We start from the raw sequence: 20,920 nt of genomic DNA, 5'->3' as shown, positions 1-20,920 counted from the left end.
CAAATATTTCTAAAGAAAATTTTGAATATTCCAAATAATAATACTAATGGGTTGGATATTAAAATAATAACCCTTAATATATTTTTTATATGGATATGACATTTGAAATTAATGATAAGGTTTGAATGCTAATTTGGCATGATATGAATATCATCATGTGGCATGATCATTTACATTATTGAATCACGCAAAGAATACTCAAAATTAAGAGCACAATTCTAATTTATAAAATCACCATCCATAATCTCCAAATCTAATGACATGATTAGGGTTTGGGCGGCAAGCAAACTATATGCTAATGTGACATTTGAATGATGAAACTAACTATATGCTAATGTGACATTTGAATGATGAAACTTGTATTTTAGTTCTAAGTAAATTGATTAAGCGAGCCGACGTACGTAAGGTTTAAACTAATGTTTGATGGGGAGAGGGACGATATATGATAAATGCCTTTGAATTATCGTCGTAATAGGTATACGACAAACAACGACAAGGGATCACTCCACCTAAACCCGCCTTTAGCAATGCTAAGTGCCATGGAAGTGTTAAGTTGACTAGCGATGACACCCACTTCCATCACATCTAAGATCGAGTGGGAGCTCAAATAATTGAGTCAAAGAGGATCCAATCCACTCAAACATTAAAAAAAAAACAAAAATTATAAAGAAAGAATCTTGCAAATTGTCTTGTGATCCTTCAACAATAACAACAAAAAAAAAAAAAATTAAAACCTATAAAATGCTAGTTTCATTCTTTACATTGAAGGCCTTTTTATTCAATAAATTTTACCAAAAATTCTTAATTGATGACATTCACATTAGAATAATACCTTTTATTACCTCACAAAATTAATAATTATCATGCCATAGGAATTGTCATAGTTTATGCTGGAAGATTGGTCTGCTCGACTGGTTAGATCAAACACAGGAGGTTGATCCGTCCGGTTGGATCGAATAAGTTCAGTCACCGCGACTTCCATGGCTAATTCATGGTGTGGTTCAACCAGATAAACCTCAACCCGAGAGCTTGATGCACTTGGACAAATGAATTCAATCGATCCCATATTTTGCGTCCACAAATTGGGCAACTGTGGCTTCTTGGTTGCTTGTTGCGTGATGCACTTTAGGACCTGTCTGTCTCCTTCAGAAACAACATAATGTGTGTCAATTCCAAGTGATCATTCTTCCACCAAATGGTGCATGATTAACTCTATGATGAGGTTCAAATTAGAATATGCAAATAGTTCCAATCTTATCCGACAATTCAATAATTTCTAGACTCATCTAGCTAGGTGAGGAAGATAATTCAAGAAAGTTCGAGTATCATCGTAGCATCATCATGGTCGTCAAAATGTATTTGTTCCAACCATTCTAGAGTAAACTAAACGATAAACAACTCTAAGCAAGGCTATATTAACCAACCCTGAGCAGTGCTCATTATCATGGTTATAAATAGACAGTGCTATATCGTATCAGTCTATTTTGTTTCTCTGATGTTTATCGGTAAAAAAAAGAATCATATGAAATTCAAATCTTTTGACAGGCACAAGCACAAGGGGAACAGCAAGCAAAAGCAGGCCGCCGACAGAAATGCAGGTGGAAGGCATTACTCAAGGGCAGATCACATCGCAAGTGACTATTCAAGAAAGTGTTTTTATCAATGAACAATCAAAGTTGGGTTGAGCCCCACTTCATAAATGCACCCAATATAGAAAAAGAGAAGAGATCTAATGAAGAAAACATGATTAATTTTTAAACATGAAGATAACTCAACTCCTTAACAAGTTGTAAAAAAAAAAAAAAAAGGGCACTAAACTAGTGGAATAATGAAGAGACAAAAAATCATGATCTGTGTGGATTGGGCAGTTCAGATATTTGGCACCACTGATTCAAATCTGAGCAGTGACAATGATGGAACACCACCAAAGCCTAATTATATTCTAACAAATTTCAATTTCTCAATGGGCAAAGCAATTGTTTCACAATGATCTTCCAAAGATGTAGAACATAAAACTTGAAAAAGATGAATGCTAGAAACTTGAAGATGACAAAGTGCTTGAGAAAGAGCACAAAAAAAAGGGGATTAGTTTTCATTGGCAAGAGGAAAGCAACTGCTGAAAGTTGGAAGAATAGTGCACCTCGGTAAAGTGTGGGGTTCCATACAGCTTGTCAGCTTCCAATTCATCACCACACAACATGCCAGTAATCATGTTGGAGCATAGTGGGTGTAGTGATCCTGTTGAAGTTTCAACTTCCACTGTCATCACTGCAGTTTCTTCTTTTCATATAATTGAATAAGCATGGCATTGTTGGCTTCTTCGTCTCCCTTGTTTGTGCCACTATCTACCATGAGCTGCACGCGGAAGGATAGGTGTTAAAACTGTGCATTAAGAATGAAAACGAACCTCAGTAATTGACAGAATTTGAAGTATCAATTGAAAATGAAGTCATAGATTGTGTCGACATGCACATTGTTGTCAAGTGTCACTTGGACTCTAGTGTAACAAGTTAAAGGTGCTCTGTAGAGATGATGATAACACCCATGAAGAGTGCCCATACCTAGATTACTAGAGTTAGGAAGGACTCGTCGATGATCCTCGCTGAGGGTCAGGTGTCGTCATCCTCGTCGCTACCTGAAGCCAGCAAAGCGCACCCAATGAGCTGCTTAAGCAATCGAACAGCTAAACCCTAATCATTTTGCAACTAGCCAAAGCAAAGGCGACCGCAGCAGCATCCAGTTGGTTTGCAGTTGAACCTACGACATCGGCCATGCCGCCGTGCCATGGCAGTGCAGTTGATTGAAGTGCGTACATTTTTTAATGACAATGAAAAATTCATTTCAGTTGTTTCAAGCAGACAAATACGTAAAACAAACAGCTAAACTTCTGATTGACAGGAAGAAGCATCTTCAAAGCAAACAAAGTGCATTATGAGAAATATCACAATAGTTTTAGAGGGCACTAGGCGAGATTCTATAAACCTCGCCTAGTCTAAACTAAGAATTTCTTAGGCAAAATCATCTATTGGTTTCAAGATGAGTAGATTCAGGGAAATCACGCATTTCACTTCTTCATCTTGGCTGAGCCATCAAAGTTGAGATCGTGCAGGTTCAGCAGGAGTTCATCCGACTGCAGGAAGACCCGGTTCGATGAATTTGAAATTGTGTGAGCTATTTCCCGGGCAGCTTCAATCTGTCTTAGTGCAAGGAAAGCAGGATTGTTTGCGATGGCTTGGCCGATAAGCTGGGCACTCTTGGCCTCACCCTGTTGGGAAAATGTCGTACAAAATTATCAAAACAAGTTTTTAAAATCTCCAGTATCTTGTAGGTGCTCAAATTAGCATATGAAAGTAATTCAATTACCTGTGCTCGGATAACAGCGCTCTTTTTATCTTGCTCAGCCTTTTCGACAATGAATTTTGCACGCTCTGCTTCCTGGGCAGCAACCTGCTTAGCTTCAATAGCATTAGTGAACTCCTTGCCAAAGCTCAAGGTCGTGATTGACACATCGTCCAAAGCAATGTTGAAGTTTCTGGCACGCTCAGTCAAAATCTTTCGTATTTCCCGGCTGACGGCCTATAGCACAAGGATATACTCGTTGAGATCGTGTGGGTGAGTAACAATACCTAGTGGTAGAGGACAATTGATCAAACCTCTCTTTGTGTGATCAGCTGGCTAGCGTTGTATTGTGCAACCACAGCCTTCAGTGTTTCATGAATAATGGAAGGAAGGACCCTTTCGTTGAAGTTCTCCCCGAGAGTTCGGTAGATGGTGGGAAGCTGGTCGGGAAGAGGTCTAGTAAGAACCCTCAGACCAATTTTAACCTGCCCAAGTAACAGGCTTCCAACAGTTATACACAAATGGTGCCGCGAATGATCAAATTTTGGAATTACATGGAAGATATAACAAAGTATTCAAATTTTATTTCTTTAAAGCATTACAAGAACATAAATTTTAAAATAGATTTGAACTCCATTGCACGTGAATGATGTCTTTTCTACCTAAATTGTCTGGAAGCACATATGGGCCAAACTGGAGAAAAGTTTATTGCAACTGAGAATAACATATCTCTTACACAAATAATAATAAATAAATAAATAAAAGATAAAAAAAAACTAACAATCTGGCAGATGTATCATCCCAACTGTGACAACTAATTCTATCAGCAAAAATAAAAAAAAAGACAGATTTGTTTTTTTGGCTACAAGTCTCATAAAGGAAAGACTGCATAAAGTAAAATTGTTAGCAAAGGAGTACCATTTGAAGGTCGCGACTCCCAGAAGTACTCTCAACCAGATGAGGACGAGCACGAACATCATAGATGATAGGCCTTTCAAACCATGGAATCATCAAATGTGTTCCTTCAGGGTATACCTGTATACAAGATTGCCATGAGTTCGAGTAAGCACTTGATAAAGTGATAATGAATCTGCAAACTATAGAATGAAACTAACTGCATGTAAGCTTCATATTAACATTTAAAGAAATATTTAAAATTATTTAGTAAAAACCACCCTTGTACAAGAACTGATTAAAAAGATACACAAGGATAGTGTGCCTTTTTCAAGACTACGAGCCTTTCATTGCATTTACATTCACTATGGAACCCGCTCAATTTATAGAAAGTTCTCTGGGTACAGTGATGTGAACACTTCCCTTATCAAATCTAATTACTACTACACCCAACTTCAAATAGATTAGCATAGAAGCTCTACACATCTAGGAGGTTCACTGTTAAGCAAGAGATAAAAGGTTATAAATAGATCGAACTCCAAGAAAGTAACTCAGACACGATGAAGCTCCCTTTCTTTTCCTGAATAATATTTTTTAAGAAAAAAAGAGTTGTATATTTTTTAACAATCAAATATTATTTGCACTCATACTGAAAAAGACAAAATGAACACGGGAAAAATAATATCATCTTTCCTCAGTCAGCATACTGTATTGTTCTTCTATATTTTAACATAAGACAAAGTTAAAAAAAGAAAACAATTCATATTGTCATTTCTTTGGACATGTTTGGTTCCAAACTATAAGAAAAACAAATAATAAAGTTAAAACAATTAAAAATAAGACATTCATTGAATATCCATATAGAAATAATTTGAAATAACTAAAATATAAAGTGAATTACATTAAAAACAGAATGTTGTCATCAATTTGTGTGATATCTGATATTGATGACCAAAATGAACAATCACCGAAAAGCAATTTTGTTCATTTTGATGAACCATCAATACATAATAGAATCCGCTATTTTTCTTAAGAAGTGGTTTCTTTTGGCAAAAGACCTGTAAAGAAATCTACACGAAGAAATTTTACAGTCTACAACAGACATGAATTTTCAAGTTCAACATGTTGACTGTTTTCCTACCAAATAGTAGAAAATAAATCCAACTAAATTGATGGGTGGGCGAACTAACAATTAGCTCCCATCAAGCATGAGTATTAATAAGGAACAAAAAGAATAGTTGACATGGCTAAATACCTTGTTAAAAGATAATATTTTTCCATCGTTCAAAATGTTTAGTAAATCAAAACAACTTTCTGTTTCATTGGTTAATACTTCATGGTCCATGCAGAAGAAGCTCAAACATTTTAAATATTCGATGAAAAAATTGCAGGGCAGACTAAATACCCTACCTAATATTTAAATATTTATTGGTTATATTCTGCAATTTTGATGCAAAAGTAGAACCACAGACTACAATAGCATATAGTAAAAACCCTAGTGAGATTCTCCCACACACAATCTGGAAACAAGTTGAATACCACGCAGTAAATGAAATCAGGGAAACCAAGTCACAAAATCCGAAGATGGATACTCCTCGAGGGATCTAACAATACCTTATCTTTGATTCCCTGGATGCGATTGAAGACAATCGCACGGTGACCACCCTCGACGTTGTAAAGGCTATTAAGGGCAGCATAGACAACGGTGCCGCCGATGAGAGCAACCTTCACCAGTGTCCCGGCAGCCCCGGCCCCAGGAACGTTAGGAACCTTCACGTTCCTAAAGTTCATGGTTTCCTCTCCTTCCCGAATCCTACAAACACACAAACAAAAAAAAAAACCGATCAAAACTTAAAGATTAAGCGAAGATATGTGGAAGCGAAGAGATGTGGATCTAACGACATTCTGAGAATTTAAGAAGACACACCGGCGACGGTAGCGACGGCGGCGGCGATTTCGGCGAAGACTAAGAGGAAGGGCAAGATTTTGGGTTTGGGGACAGTGAATAGTCTGCTTATATACTATCGACATTTGTCTTGGGGGAAAAGCAAGAGAAAGAAAATGCGTTGAGTAAAATCTTTATCGGGCCCGATCCGACCCGACCCGAATCGCTTTCTTTTGACATTACCATTTTTTACTTTGAAAATTTTTGTTTTTCTTTTTTTTCCTTTCCTTCCTTAATCTACACCTCGAAGTAAATGGGTCCCGGCTTTTTCTTCCAACCTCCATGCAGGTAGGTTAGTAAAGGTTCTTTCGAGAAGTTACGCACCTAAATTTTTAAATTTACTAAAGACTTACTATTTCACCCTCCTGACAATTAGATTTTTTTCTATTATTTTTTTTTTCCATTATTTTTCTCTCTCTTTTATTTTTTTCCGACATGCAGAATATATGAATAACATTACATAAGATTTAATCAATTGTTTAATAACATTTTAATACATTTGAAGAAGTTAAAATAAATAATGGATAACATATTTAAACTTCTTGTAATATCATAAATCCATCGAAACTAAAATGAGTGTAATCGGAGTTCTCTAGGTCCATCAGTGAATTTCAATCTGTGACTCAATAGGCTCTCGTAACGTTAGCAATGTATCCAAATCAATATTTTATATACATAAACAATGAATGACATCTAGCAATGTATCATTGCTACCTAAGTGACAAAAAAAGTCAAAATCCAACTTAACCTGTCCATGGTTATTATCTTGTATGACTCAGTCCTTCTATCCTTGATATCTAGATTGATCAATAAGACATAGACCGTGTCATTCTCTTATCAATTTTTGTATTTCAATCAAAATCCACTGATGGATCTAGAGAGTTCCGATTACACTCATTTTAATTTTTATGGATTTATAATATTACAAGGAGTTCAAATATAATATCCATTATTTATTTCAATTTTTCATAAAATCATCAAAAAGATCCACGTTGAGCCTGATATGATTTTATATAAGGCTCAATATGAATTTTTTTTTTTTTTTTTTTGGGATGATTCTCCCATTTTATATGTTAATATTTATGAAAAATCGCAATAAAGGATGAATATTTGAACTCAAGTTTCCTTTTTTCCTTTCCTTCCTTAATCTACACCTCGAAGTAAACAGAGAAGAGAATGGGTCCCGGCTTTTTCTTCCAACCTCCACGCAGGTAGGTCAGTACAATGCTCTTTTTGCACTCTCAGCCTCGGTTGGTGGATATATTAGCGTCCACTGCGGCTCAAATGATCGGAGTGTTAGGGCACACTCTCCGAGGTTGCGTTCGCCGTCGCCGAGGGTTGCCGAATCTACTGCTGAATCGATCACTCTCAGGTGCGCCAGTTTCATCGTCGCATGCGTAGAAGCTTTCTGGCTCACTTCGATTTTGTTCTTAGAAGTGAAATTTCTTCTTTTTTTTTTTAAAAAAAAAAGAGAGATGGAATTTCATTATGTTTCTTAAGGGGAATCTTTAGTGTTTTTATGTATAAATTTGTTGACTTTAGCCAAGTATTAAACAGTTGCAGAATATTCAGATTCGTTATTGGACTTATGAAGTTTTCCAAAATGTCGAAAATCTGAATTAGAGGCATACGATTCTTGATTTACTATGTTCTACTGGCTTCTGTATGAAGAAATCATATAGATCTATGGCGTATAGTTTAACTAGGGAATTGTAATAATATAGGAAATAGTGTCCTTTTAATGTTTTCGAAAAATACAAATTGCTAATGGTTTTTGAACCAAGCATAAGATGATGGTTTTGCATATACTTTGCTTCCCTGTTTTTCGCGGTTGAATTTGGAGTTTGTGTTATTTATTTGTGCGACAGCAATTGCTATTTTTTGCTAATAAATTTTTATGAATACTTAACCATATAATAAATGGCATAACAAATTGCCCATGGCTGCGTGAACTGAGCTCTGTATGACTCTCATTGCAGGCTACGCAGGAATGGGTGATGTGATTGAGAACAGTCATAAAGTGACCAATTTGTTATTTTGTAGTCCGCATTTCCCTGCTGCAACAAATTACACAAAGGAATATTTGGAAAGCTATCCATTTATTAAGGTTCTTCATCTCACTAATCTTTACATCTTTATACAATTTCACAAATTTTAACTGCTAACATGTTCTGACATGCAACTGGATATTCAGAATCAGCATAGGTTTACTTTTATTTGATACTAAGATCTTAACAAATCTAGAAAGATACAAAAAAGACCCCTCTTTTAGATTAGTTGAAACTTTGACCAGACTTGCTTATTAAAAGGCTGAGGTACCATGTTTGAAAAACCTTTATGGGTGTTAAAATTTGCTAGTATAGTAGAAAGATGATCACCAAATTTGGTCTATGGAGATGCTTGGTCTCTGAGCAGGCAAAAATATGACTTGATTGCATTTGCAAACATTGGTTTTGTTCAAGTATGTTGAAGTTTGAATCAATTCCATTTGACAGTAATTTGGTCGTTTCACATATCTTGTATGACTGAAAAGTCGTCAATCTTTAATATTCTTATCCATCATGCTATTAAGAGAGAAGTGTTGCAAAGAAAAATAAAACCCTTGAAGAGGAATGAGTGGAAAGACAGGATAAGAGAGAGGGAAATATTTGTATTAAAACTTGTTTGAATGATATTGATCTGTGTATATATATGTAATCAAACTTGCTTAACCAATATTGATGTGTGCTGTGTGTGTACATAAATAGTTAAGCTAGTTTGATTCAAATATATCCCTATTTCCCTCTCTCTTATCCTCTCTTCTCTTTCATCCTCTTCTAAGCCTCTCTTCTTATTCATTCTCTTTTAAGAAGATCAATTTTCTCCTCTCTAAAGCATATTTTTTTCTCACCTTTGATCCGTATCCTTGGTGTTATTAGGAATAAGTCTCACTCCTCTAGTTTCAAAGACTAATGAAGACATGTTTCTGAATAGAGTACAAACCATGAATTTAAATTTCGATTGCTATCTTAATTAGACCAGCATTCACTTATGTAATTCAATATAGTTTAATGATTGGTATTAGATCCTGGTGTTGTCTGTCTAACTTTTTGCCCTTAGGATTACTGTTTTTGTTGGCTAATTGTTTACTGTCTGCACCTAGGTTGATGAGGTAGCTCTAGATGAGGTGTCCGATGTTATCCACAAATACCACATATGTGTGGTCAAAAACCGGCGTATGGATGCACTGACAATTGCCAAAGCTGTTCAGATGAAACTAATAATGCAGTATGGTGTTGGGCTTGATGGTGCTTAAACTTGCACCTGAATCTTTTTTTTTTCTTTTTTTAATTTTATTAAAGTTTGATCAGCGCAATGCTTACTTAGGATATTAGATGGGTAATAATCTTGTTTCATGTCACCACCATTTCAGGAGTGGATATTGATGCGGCTACGAAACACAAAATTAAAGTTGCAAGAATTCCTGGAAGTACGACTGGAAATGCTGCATCATGTGCAGAAATGGCTATATACTTCATGTTGGGCCTTTTGAGGAAGCAAGTAGGTTTTCAATCTAGTAATTGTCTATCGCTCATGCCAATTGGCTCATAAGATATCTTATTCCATATTTTGCATTATAAGATTGACATACACACATATATACACCATAGTGGATGCATGAATTGAATGCTTTAATTAAATATAAGTTTATTTTATATATGATGGTCATTTTTTATCAAGATAAATATGATTTTACTAATTGTACATGCCCTTGCACTCCATATGCAAATATGTAATCAGTCGTGCACATTTTGAAGTTTTGCTTGTTCATCATTGATTTCTTGAATTATCCATTATTGGATTTTTCTTCCTAATCTGAATTATCTTTTTTCTCTGATTTCGGTAAATACTTGGCATTTAAAGATTCTTGTGTTTTACTACAGAAGGAGATGGAAATTGCTGTTAAACAAAAGAACTTAGGAGTGCCTGTGGGAGAAAATCTCTTTGGGAAGACAGTATGTTTTCCTATTGTCTCAATTCAAGTTCCCAGTATTACTATGTTTCATATCCATAATGAAGAACTTGTGAAAATTGAGGCTAATGAAGAACCATTGATTTAATGCTCAGATGGTTTTGATGAAGCATGATTTGTCTTGTGAGTGTTTTTTTGCAAAAAGTACTACAACTTGCGTGATTGCTTTTTCTTTAAATCAGGGTTGAAAATTGAAACTAGCACTCATCAAACTGTACCAGATTGAAGATTTGATTTCTCTTTTGATTTTACAGTGTCGTGTACCATGCCACTAAACTATAGCAGCATTTACAATACCCCCCGGGATATGGTACACTTCCACAATTAACCAGGCATCTACAGGTCAATTCTTAGATGCGGTGCATTGTGGAATTAATTTCTTCTAGTGGGAAGACAACCCTGGAATGTTGGTTGTGGAGCGACGAGCCCTTCACACATCCTGGCCGATGGAAAACTTCTATGGGTCGAGCCAGTCACCTCCGGACTAGCTCCGGAATTAGTTGGTTTGAAGGTTCAAATAGAATGCGATTACCATGTATATATATAACCAAAGTGATAGATTATCTATTGTTTTTGTCATTATATATACATACTTTTTTTTTTATGAAGGGGTAAATATATATCATCAAAATATGCACAACCATATAGAAATAACTATGGAGCCTCTTATATCATGTCTGACGAACTGTCAGATCTGAAAGGGAAACCATGGTAGTGTACATGTGCTCGCTCGGGTACTATCTCTCTCTGCATATCGCGTGTCAGTCGTCTGTTCACCCTCCATATGAGACATTGAAGATGAGGTATCGATCAGCACCGTCCATCATCATGTGACACAAACCATCCGTCATGTAGCCCTATCTTTCTCCAAACCACGTATAGCTTAGCATCATCAATGTCCATCGCCACCCAATGTCCATGAACTGCCTATGGCTCCGCATCATCTCTGTCGAACCTCCTCTTGTGTCCGTGAGCCTAAGATCATCCGATGCCTCATCTCCATGCCTCCCGAAGTCATTTTAGCAAGTGACCAGCTATCAACAGATTTGGAATATGTTTACCATGAGTCGTTTGCTGTGGACTAGATAGACTTTTCTAGTGGGTTTATTCATCCTGGGCTTTTTGGCAGAGCCTCAACCATAAACAGATTTGAAGTGTCTTTACCGTGAGCCGTTTGTTACGGACTAGATAGATCATTCTAAAGTGGATCTATTCACCTGTATATCACTATCATCTCACACTGTCTCTCCCACATACAATCCTCACCCTCCACATCATACCTTCCTACTCCCTCTGATGTATCCTCCCCTCTTAGCTCTCCTCCTCACTCACACTACACTCCCTACATGTGGTAGTCTCTAGTAAAGCTCCATACACGTCGTCTTGATGCTCCTTGAGGTGTCTTGCATCCCATCCATGTCCTACTCTAGTAGTCCATCTACTTACCCACTCCAGCTGGCTCTGAAGAGGTGTCACTGTATCCGAAGCATCTGCATCTGGGTGTACCTAATGGGGAGGCATCCGTCAACTGTGGTAGTGTAGTGTGATGCCGCATCCTAGGCCCCTCCATATGTTGTCTCATGTCGCTACCAACTCTGAATCAGGTACTAGTAAAGGATTTTTTTTATCAAGGTCATACTTTAGCTTGACGAGGTGTCAGCTAGAATAGTGCCCCAGTTATGTATACTCTGTAATAGAGAGAATGTGTATGGCCGTCAGACCCTATGTGGTGTACCAAAATGTCAGGTGTGGACAGTGGATGGAGAGACCTCACAAAACTCCATGCAAATGGTGGATGCCATGTCATCTGTCTACTCCTCAGTGGGCTTGCTAGCACCTAACCACATGTATGATGACTACGAGCTCAAAATGCATGCTCTCGCTAAGTGTTCAAATGATCCCTACACTCGAGCGATGACAAAATGCATGCCCTCATTGTACTAATTTACATGTATGCTAAAATATAAGATCCCAAGTGGGATCGATCTATGAGAATGTATGCTAAAAGTATGTGAAGCATGCCAATATCCAAAAAAACTGCATGGCAAGAATGTATCAACCTTGCCTAAGTACCTGATCGGAGTATACATCCAGTGTCATGAAGACATGTACCTGTATCTTCCTAAAAACCAGCTCGTCATCAAACCACATCCCCTCAAACATACTGCAATTCCTTGCCAACCAAATATGATGAACCATCGCTGACATGACAAGGTGGTGAGTCCTGGTCAGGGTGGAGGTCCCTCGGAACTGCTACCTTAATGTTCGTAGCATGCATCAGTACATGGCCATCTAGGGTCGCATCTGCAGTCACTTTGATACGCCCCCATAGTAAACTGATCAGCTCACATCTGAAGAAGACATGATCCAATGTCTCCTCCTCGTGCCGGCCGAAGGTGCATCGCCTGCCATGTAATCCCGTCGAGCTCGCACCGGGAGCCTCCCATGGGCCAACAACCATACTGTGAAAGCATGACTCGACTGGAGGTATTTCTGCCACACCGTCTTTACCCAAGGCTCGAGTCTCTGAAATGATCATAGGTCATCCTAACACCTCCCTTCCTCTGGACTACCTGCCCAAGTTGCACTGAAGTATGGAATAGTTTCCTGTCATTTTCATGTAACAAGAAATGAAGATCCATGCTGAGGTATATTTGAGATGAAATTTACCATCATTGTCATACAGTATGTATGCATGCAAAATGTATATCCTAATGAGATAAACACACAAAATATCAGGAGCTGCCTATTCTTTCAATGCAATTTAACGGAATTGATTCTGATAACAAGATGGTTTCAGTCATTTATAAAGCGATCAACACATCTTGTCCCTCACAGAATAGTTTGACTCCATTGTTGTGGTAATAACCTAAAAATATTGTACTTTGAGCTCTGCAGGTCATCACATTGAAGCTAACTATTATTTGTGATGATATTTTTATTGTAGCAAGGTACATGTGTTCTTGATAAGAGAGACCTTTCCTGTAGGTCTTTGTTCTTGGGTTTGGAGCTATTGGAGTCGATCTAGCAAAGAGGTTACGGCCCTTTGGAGTGAAAATTCTTGCAACTAAAAGAAATTGGGCTTCAGTATCTATGCCATCAAATGGTAAGAAGAGGATGTTTATCTGAGTTCTACAATGGTAACTGTTGAATTCGCCTTGAGACATTTTGGTGTATGTTCTTGATCTAGATGAAGTTGATTACTTGGTTGATAAGAAAGGTGGCCAGGAAAATCTTTATGAATTTGCTGGAGAGGCTGATATAGTTGTTACGTGCTTGTCTTTAAGTGCAGAGACGGTCAGTCATCTGCCCTTTTCCTTTGTCTTCACTCGCTAGCATGTTCCTTTCTTGTTTTTTTGCCTTACAAAAGATTGTTCAACTTTCAGGCTGGCATTATTGATGGAAAATTCCTTGCTTCCATGAAAAAGGTTTGCAAAAACAAAAACAATACACCTAGCAATAAATTATTTCCATTATGTAATTAAGATGCTCTTTAGTTAAATAGATGTAATTATGGGATATTGCAGTCAATTTTAACTAACTTTTTGTTCCATTCCAAAGGGATCCCTTCTGGTAAATATTGCTCGAGGAGGTTTACTGGACTACAGTTCAGTTTATCAGCACCTTCATTCTGGTCATCTCGGTGGCTTAGCAATGGATGTTACTTGGACAGAGCCATTTGATCCTGAAGATCCAATTCTACAGTTTCCAAATGTTCTAATCTCACCCCATATTGCTGGTGTTACTGAGCATTCTTACAGAGCAATGGCTAAGGTATTGTTACCTTCATTCCAAATAGTAAATAACAATCACATTTCATATAGTCATATATGATGGTTCAGTAGTTTTGCTGGTTCATTATCTCTCATTGAATAATTATGTAGTATACGCAAAACTAAGTACAACTAAGATTCTCTTTTAGCAGATAAGGTGAGTTAGAATAAGTGGAAAAACATTTGGAGATTTGCATCTTGTGTAGTATTTTGTTGAATGGACTCAAACTATACAGAAAATTATTTATTTTTAAATATATCTTCTTCATCTCTAGTTCTGCATAAAGCTCTAAATGAAATAATATTTGTGAACAAGATTGATACCTGGCTTGATATGTTTGTTTGATATCAAAAATATAGACAAATAATTGTGAATACTAATGTTATACCAAAACTTTTGAGCAATTCAGCAATAAAGTTGCTAACAAACTTGTCTAAGGTTCATTGTTTTTAGTTTATTTTTTTATATCATACAGATTTTAGAGATTAAATTATTTGTAATATGTTGTAAATGAGTAATAATATAAAATATTATTTATTGGGATTCAATCAAATTATAAGGGCAATTATATCACTAACTGAGCTTTGTAAAGGCTCAAGCTTGGCTCGAACTCAATAAGCATTTTAATAAACCAGATTGAACACCATCAAACTTGTTTCGGCTTGTTTACAGCCTAATGCTACATTTAAACTAGGAGATCCTCTACAAAGCTTTTTGGAGAACTCCCTTTAGAATTGTCAATGCATGTTGGTGGTATCGACTCTTACATAGTATTAATCTTTCACTATGATTTTTTATTTTTTGTAGTATTACTTTCAACTGCAGATAACATGACTAGTTTCAAGGGTATTCAGTATGATCGAGCAAAACCTATACACTTTACTTCATGCTGTAACTATTTTATATGCATTGAACGACAATGTGTATTACTTATTTCGCCGAATTCTGTTCTCGCCCTTGAATTTATTCAGATTATGTTTGCGCCTGCAATGAAATTAGATAAATAGTTTATCTTAGAACCCATTTTTGTTGCACAAGCTTACACAAATTTAGTCGGAAAGTTTCATGTTGTTCTGATTCATCATCATCGCAGGTTGTGGGTGATGTTGCTCTTCAGCTTCATGCCGGAAAGCCACTGGAAGGAATAGAAATTGTGAACTAGTCATCATCCTTGAGTTCCAAGAGTGTAGTGGCTCAACTATGAACTAGTACTGCATGCTCAAAGCAATTCTATCGAGTCACTATAAAGTATAAACCATCTATTTTATAATGCATGCAATGCCTGTAATTCAAACCACTTGACATTTCTGGTAACGATCTGATTCGACTAACTCAGCTCGAAGATTTGGGTCTCAATAGGTCCCTAATTTTTTATACAATAATGTGCACGGGGAGTGATATGACCCTCTCTCTTTTTCTTTCATTTAGGTGCCATCCTTATGAACGTAAATGAGTTAACTTGTTCCGACAATTCACTTGTTTTAAAATGTAACATGATCAAGTAAATCTGAGAAATCCTCACAAAATGTATAGATATTCAATTTTTTTTTAAAAAAAAAATCAGCCGTAAAAAATTGTCAAATTGGTGAAGAAAAGTAGAGTTGTTAGACGGACTAATCTGTTAAAAATTCATCATGTGGTGGGTGAAATTTTTTTAACTCAATTCAAGATGAATTATGGATTAGGACTAATTAAATCCGATCACGAATCAATTATTTTTGAAGTTGATTCTTAATTTTAACCGTATAAAACGGTTATGATTATTATATTGATTTTTTAAAAAAATATATACATTTATAAAATCGTTTGCCAAACTAAATACTAGATTTATTAAGAATAATTATATAGTAAAAAATTATTAATTAATTATTAAATTATTAATTTATATATTATATATGATGGAAAATTAATTAACAAACTCCTACTTTTCTTCTGAGAATTAAGAATAATAATATAAAAAACTATTAATCAGTTTTTAAATGATCAACTAAAAATATTAATAATGATAATTTAGTTGGTTAGAATATTCGGAGACTTGCGTTCAAATCTCATGCTACCAACAAATTTAACCGGCCCGGTAAGGGTGTCGGTTATGATTCTGGCCAGGGAACCGGGTAAAAAAACTATAAAACAACATTAGATTTTTTAAATTTAGATGATTAGTTTTATATTTTGGATTTTTTTGCTTCTCAACTTGTGGGGCAACCTGAGTCGTACAGGTCAACCCGTTTGGACTCGTAATATATACAGGTTAATTTATTTTATGTTATTCTGAATTCTTTATGTTCATCAGTCGGATCTAATTTTCCTAATTATATTCATACCATCGAACATTAATTTAGTACAATATATTGAGAATAATGATTTTTTTAACATTAATATATCCAAAAAAATCTAATTCATATTTAAAAAATTATCATTCTCAATATATTGTGTCAAATTGATGTTTGAGGAAGTGAATATAATCAGAAAAACTAGACAAACACATAAGATTTAGTTTCATACAATTTTGAGCTCTCTAGGTCTATTAGAAATTTTGGTTGAAATAGACTGATAGAACTAAAGAGCTTGAAATTGCATGAACTAAAGAGTATTCGTCTAGATTTCATGATTATATTGATGACCTTAAACATCAATTTGGCATAATATATTGAGAGCAGAGATTTTTTTAATACGAATGTTTCTGAAAAATTTAATTCGTATTTAAAAGATCATTTCTCTCAAAACTGGTCGATGGCCCTAGAATCTTCAGAATAACATGAAACTAGGTCCTATCTATTTGTCTAGTTTTTTTTTTATTATATTCACTCTCAAATATCAATTTAGCAAGTAATAATTTTTTTTTAATATAAATATTCTTTTAATCTATTTATTTTAAAAAATAAAAAAATTACATTCGTCCACTATTATACTTAGGGTTGTAAATGAACAAAACATTCGTGAACAGCTTGGTGATCAGCTTAGTAAGAACTTATTTATATTCGTTCAACATACACCAGATTAATTAAACAAATAAGATTGAACAGTTCGTTAAACTAAACAAATAAGTTTGCACACATATGTTCATCTCGTTAATGTTCATAAATAACGTTCGTGAATAATGTTCGTTAATAACGTTCGTGAATAATGTTCATGAACCATATCCATTAATAAAATTCTTATCAATATGCTAAATAAATAATAAAATAAAATAAAAATAACTAAGTTTGAATTATCAAGCTTAAAATCAATCTAACAACTAAAAATTTCAAATAATCAAATAACCTTGAATTGAGAGCTTGATAACATCTAAACGAACCAAATTCGAACCAAGCTCAAGACAAGCTTGAATGAGTTTGATAATATTTGAATAAATCAAACTTAAGTAAAATTTCAAACAAACTCAAACTCATAAAAAATAAATCAAATTAAATTTAAATAATCATTTTAAAAACTTAATTTATTAAACTCGATTTAATTATTTTATCAAATAAATTTGAATATCTTAAATTTCGACTTAATTTATTTTATTTATAATTAACCCTGCCTATTCTGTAGCAGGAAATGAGAGGAGTAAAATAGATACAGGCCGCTTGATTTAATCATTTTAAAAGTCATATTCGTGATTTAGGTATTTAAAAACCTTAGCTAGTTGTGTAAAAAAATTGAAATTTTAATCCAACTTTAAATTATCCGGCGGCCGGGTAGGTCCGATCTAAATTGACGGTGATAAAGAAAAGTATATATATCCTTTGCATTTCTTTCTTCCTTTTTTTGATGGAAGCGTATTGATGAGAGAGAGAGAATACACGATATTCCAGGCGCGGATGGCTCCGATCCAGTTGGACCGACGGCGGCTCCGATCGACAAGGAGGTCCGCCGAATCCACGGGTGGTGGTTCTCGCTTCCTTCCGCCTTCAATTTCGTATCCTTTTTCCCTCTCATTCTCCGCCTCTTCTTCATCGTCGAGACGACGATGCCATCCAGCAAGAAGAGAAGGAAACGATCTCGATGAGCAATCGACAGCTGCGACCTCTTAGACAAGGTGAGCTTTTCTCCTCCTTTCCTTTTCGATACGATTATTTTCGTTTCAATCGCTTTTCTGCCATTCCAAAAATGCCCTAAATTTCTCTCTCTCTCTCTCTCTGATCGAATGCGATAAGATTGATTGTCGAATCGTGTTAGGGTTTCGATCATCTTCTTTTCGTTGCTTTTTTCTACCATTCTGTTCGTCTCGCCTTCCGATCTCATCAACCGGGAAAGAAGTTTTTCTTCTTTTATTACTGTTTGATTTCGTAATCATGGCGTCTCTTTCTCTATCTGAAGAAATGCGATTGACCGTTGAATCAGATTTTGGGATTCTGGAGTTCATATTCTGCTCCTGCGAATTGATCGCGATTCGATTCGCTAAAATTGCTTGTCGCCTGTTTGTTGAATTGTTGCTCGTAGAATGATTCCAGTTATTGTTTAATTTCAGCGATCGATCAGGCAGCAGCATCGGCAGGAGGAGAAGACGACTACTGCCCCTCGTCTTCCTCCTCCGCGTTGCTGTCGGCCCCCAAGAATGCCCGGGTCAAGTTCCTCTGCAGCTTCGGCGGGAAGATCCTCCCCCGCCCATCCGATGGCCGCCTCAAGTACGTCGGCGGCGACACCCGCGTTCTCGTCGTCACCCGCGCCGTCTCCTTCTCAGGTCTGCACTCTTCACCCGCGAGCTGACTGGTTTATTCTCGCCGTGAGTGACGAAGACTCCGCTGTGCGGATGCAGAGCTCAGGGAGAGGGTCCAGGCGATGTTCCGGCGGTGCAAGGTGATCAAGTACCAACTGGTGTCGGAGGACCTCGACATTCTCGTCACCGTTGCCAGCGATGAGGACCTCGCGCACATGCTCGACGAGTACGACCGCGTCGATGCGCTCCACCCTCGGTCTCCATCCGCCGTCTCCTCTCCCCGCTTCCGCCTCTTCCTCTTCCCCTCCCCCTCCCCTTCCTCTGCCTCCGACACGGCTTCCGCCGCGACCCTCGGCCAGCGCTACGTCGACACCATCAACGCGGTCATGCCCGGCAGTCCCCCGATCTTCAGCATCTCCAACGCCTCCTCCGGCGCGAACTCCCCCACCTCCACAACCGAATGCTCCGGTACCTTCTTCGCCTCGCGCCCCGTCGCCCTCGGAGGCGGAGGGATGCACCGCGTCCGGAGCTCGCCGGACCTGGCCGGCGGATGTTCCATGAACCAGACGGGGGGTGCCGGCCTACAGCATCACCAAAGCCTCCGCCACCATCACCATCTCCACCACCCTGCGCAGCACCATCACTTAATGCCAACCAGAAGCTTGAATCTGCAATGATACTGTTTCCTTAGTCGCTGAGGAGTATCAAGTTTTCCTGTTCCATGGCCATGAATGAGAAAAAAATGATCCAAGGACTAGAAATATCAATGTAATATATGATAATATTCTCCAGAGTTAACAACCTGAGGAAGATCTGGGAAAAGAAATTAACCCAGTGGCTTTCCTTCTAGATCCCGGCCAGTATAGAATTGGGAGTTCCCGAGCTTCAGAGTTCAGGCACCTGCTAACTGAACTATGATAGCCATGATAAAAACAAGACCATGAACCAAAACTAGTCTACAGATTCATCAACATGAACACAAATTACCAATGGATCACCACTTAGGTACATGGACAGCATTTATAAGAAGAAGAATCATTTATTCGGCATGTATAGTACATGAACTTGTAGAGTTATTCTTCCTCAAAGGTTATAATGAACCATTACTTTATTCGTCTCTGTTTATTGTGAAGGGACTTTAGTTGCCATCTTCAGCATTGATTGTAAACACTAGAGGATAGCTCTTACAGCGGATTGCATGGATCTTGCTTCTTCTGGATGTAGATGAACTTTAAAGGATAGGCACAACTTCAGCTGCATAACCGTAGAGTACATGCTACTGTTTGTGCCCAATACTTGAGTCTTGCTTTAACTTCATCTGGATCGTCTCCTAATAAATACACCAAAAAGGGATGAACCGAATAGCCATACTTGAATTCGGCAAAGTTGTTGCTTCAAATCAATGGCAAAGGATGAGAAACTCACAAAAGGCAAAGTAGCATGAACCATGATTTGTTGCAACATTAGTAGGATCAGATGTCGAGATTTAGAAGAAAATAAGAAAAGCTGCAACTTTTACGCATTTAATGGCGGAAGTTGATTTAGGGCAAAATTGTAGAAACAAAATAGTTTTTCACCCTTCGATTCCAGTAGAAAAATCAAAGCGTCAAAGTTTTAAATAGCTTGCGGGGAATATCGAGCACGACGAAGAGATAAATCAATCGAGGCAAAACTGAATCGTCTTTGTCCATCCTCCAAATTGCTGGAATCACTGGGAAGGAAACGAGAGGACCAAGCTTACCAGGGCTGGAGATCCTCCAATGGGCGAGAAGAGGGGAATTCTCCGAAGACATCTGTTGGTTCGGATCGTCGAGGCGTAACATCTGGCTCATGGAGTAGCAGAGCTCCAGCGCCGGGAGGGTGTTGCGGAGCTCGGGGATCTCCTCGTAGCTGAACCCGAACCCCAGGTCGAGGCACCCTTTGAGCTCCTCCAGGTCCTCGTCCGTCAGGCTCCTCCTCGTCTTCCCTCCCTCGCCGTTCCCCGCCGCGCCCAAGACGAATCCTTCCAGCGTCACTCCGCCGCCGCAACCGCCCCGGCCGCGCCACCTCCGGTAGGACCATCCCTTCGCATCCTCCTCCGCCACCGCCGCTGCCACGGCGTCTTCGTCTTCCTCCTCGCTCGGCCTTTTCTTCTCCATGAAGGCAGCCATTTCCCACAGCCATTTAAACGGTCGGTTGTCGTTCTTATAGTAACGGACCATTTGATGACGAGGATGGACGGATGGATAGATGGTATGGTATAGAACGTGTGTGCATGCCATTAACCCTTGAAACGGACCTCCTTTTATATAATATGGGAACGGACCGTAAA

General features: G+C 37.6%; 4 protein-coding genes across 5 annotated transcripts; 2 read left to right on the top strand and 2 right to left on the bottom strand.

Moving 5' to 3' along the window:
- Nucleotides 1-2,867: 2,867 nt before the first annotated feature.
- Nucleotides 2,868-6,276, bottom strand: LOC121972098 (prohibitin-1, mitochondrial-like). The gene is made up of 6 exons (XM_042523727.1): nucleotides 6,161-6,276; nucleotides 5,848-6,046; nucleotides 4,258-4,374; nucleotides 3,654-3,824; nucleotides 3,364-3,576; nucleotides 2,868-3,265 (listed from the first exon to the last, which is right to left on the bottom strand). Exons 1-6 carry the CDS (start codon nucleotides 6,262-6,264, stop codon nucleotides 3,065-3,067), a joined length of 1,005 nt encoding a protein of 334 aa, XP_042379661.1. The 5' UTR covers nucleotides 6,265-6,276; the 3' UTR covers nucleotides 2,868-3,064.
- Nucleotides 6,277-7,387: 1,111 nt separating this feature from the next.
- Nucleotides 7,388-15,338, top strand: LOC121972097 (hydroxypyruvate reductase-like). Its single transcript, XM_042523726.1, has 10 exons — nucleotides 7,388-7,550; nucleotides 8,158-8,285; nucleotides 9,321-9,465; nucleotides 9,591-9,718; nucleotides 10,102-10,173; nucleotides 13,179-13,296; nucleotides 13,381-13,487; nucleotides 13,577-13,618; nucleotides 13,752-13,964; nucleotides 15,058-15,338. Exons 1-10 carry the CDS (start codon nucleotides 7,403-7,405, stop codon nucleotides 15,124-15,126), a joined length of 1,170 nt encoding a protein of 389 aa, XP_042379660.1. The 5' UTR covers nucleotides 7,388-7,402; the 3' UTR covers nucleotides 15,127-15,338.
- A 2,387-nt stretch (nucleotides 15,339-17,725) lies between these two features.
- LOC121973013 lies at nucleotides 17,726-19,286 on the top strand. The gene is made up of 3 exons (XM_042524612.1): nucleotides 17,726-17,988; nucleotides 18,421-18,633; nucleotides 18,709-19,286. The coding sequence occupies exons 1-3, from the start codon at nucleotides 17,955-17,957 to the stop codon at nucleotides 19,284-19,286; spliced, it is 825 nt and encodes a 274-aa protein (XP_042380546.1). The 5' UTR covers nucleotides 17,726-17,954.
- LOC121972096 lies at nucleotides 19,255-20,866 on the bottom strand. 2 transcript variants are annotated; one of them, XM_042523725.1, is made up of 4 exons: nucleotides 20,351-20,866; nucleotides 19,798-19,939; nucleotides 19,412-19,509; nucleotides 19,255-19,323 (listed from the first exon to the last, which is right to left on the bottom strand). In XM_042523725.1, the coding sequence occupies exons 1-2, from the start codon at nucleotides 20,808-20,810 to the stop codon at nucleotides 19,860-19,862; spliced, it is 540 nt and encodes a 179-aa protein (XP_042379659.1). In that variant the 5' UTR covers nucleotides 20,811-20,866; the 3' UTR covers nucleotides 19,255-19,323; nucleotides 19,412-19,509; nucleotides 19,798-19,859. The 2 variants fall into 2 exon arrangements, with proteins under 2 accessions (XP_042379659.1, XP_042379658.1); XM_042523724.1 differs by having other exon boundaries at nucleotides 19,412-19,939.
- Between the last annotated feature and the right edge of the window lie 54 nt (nucleotides 20,867-20,920).

Source organism: Zingiber officinale, chromosome 4A, assembly GCF_018446385.1.
Source record: "Zingiber officinale cultivar Zhangliang chromosome 4A, Zo_v1.1, whole genome shotgun sequence".
Classification (NCBI taxonomy): domain Eukaryota; kingdom Viridiplantae; phylum Streptophyta; class Magnoliopsida; order Zingiberales; family Zingiberaceae; genus Zingiber; species Zingiber officinale.
This window is presented reverse-complemented; position numbering and strand designations above follow the sequence as displayed.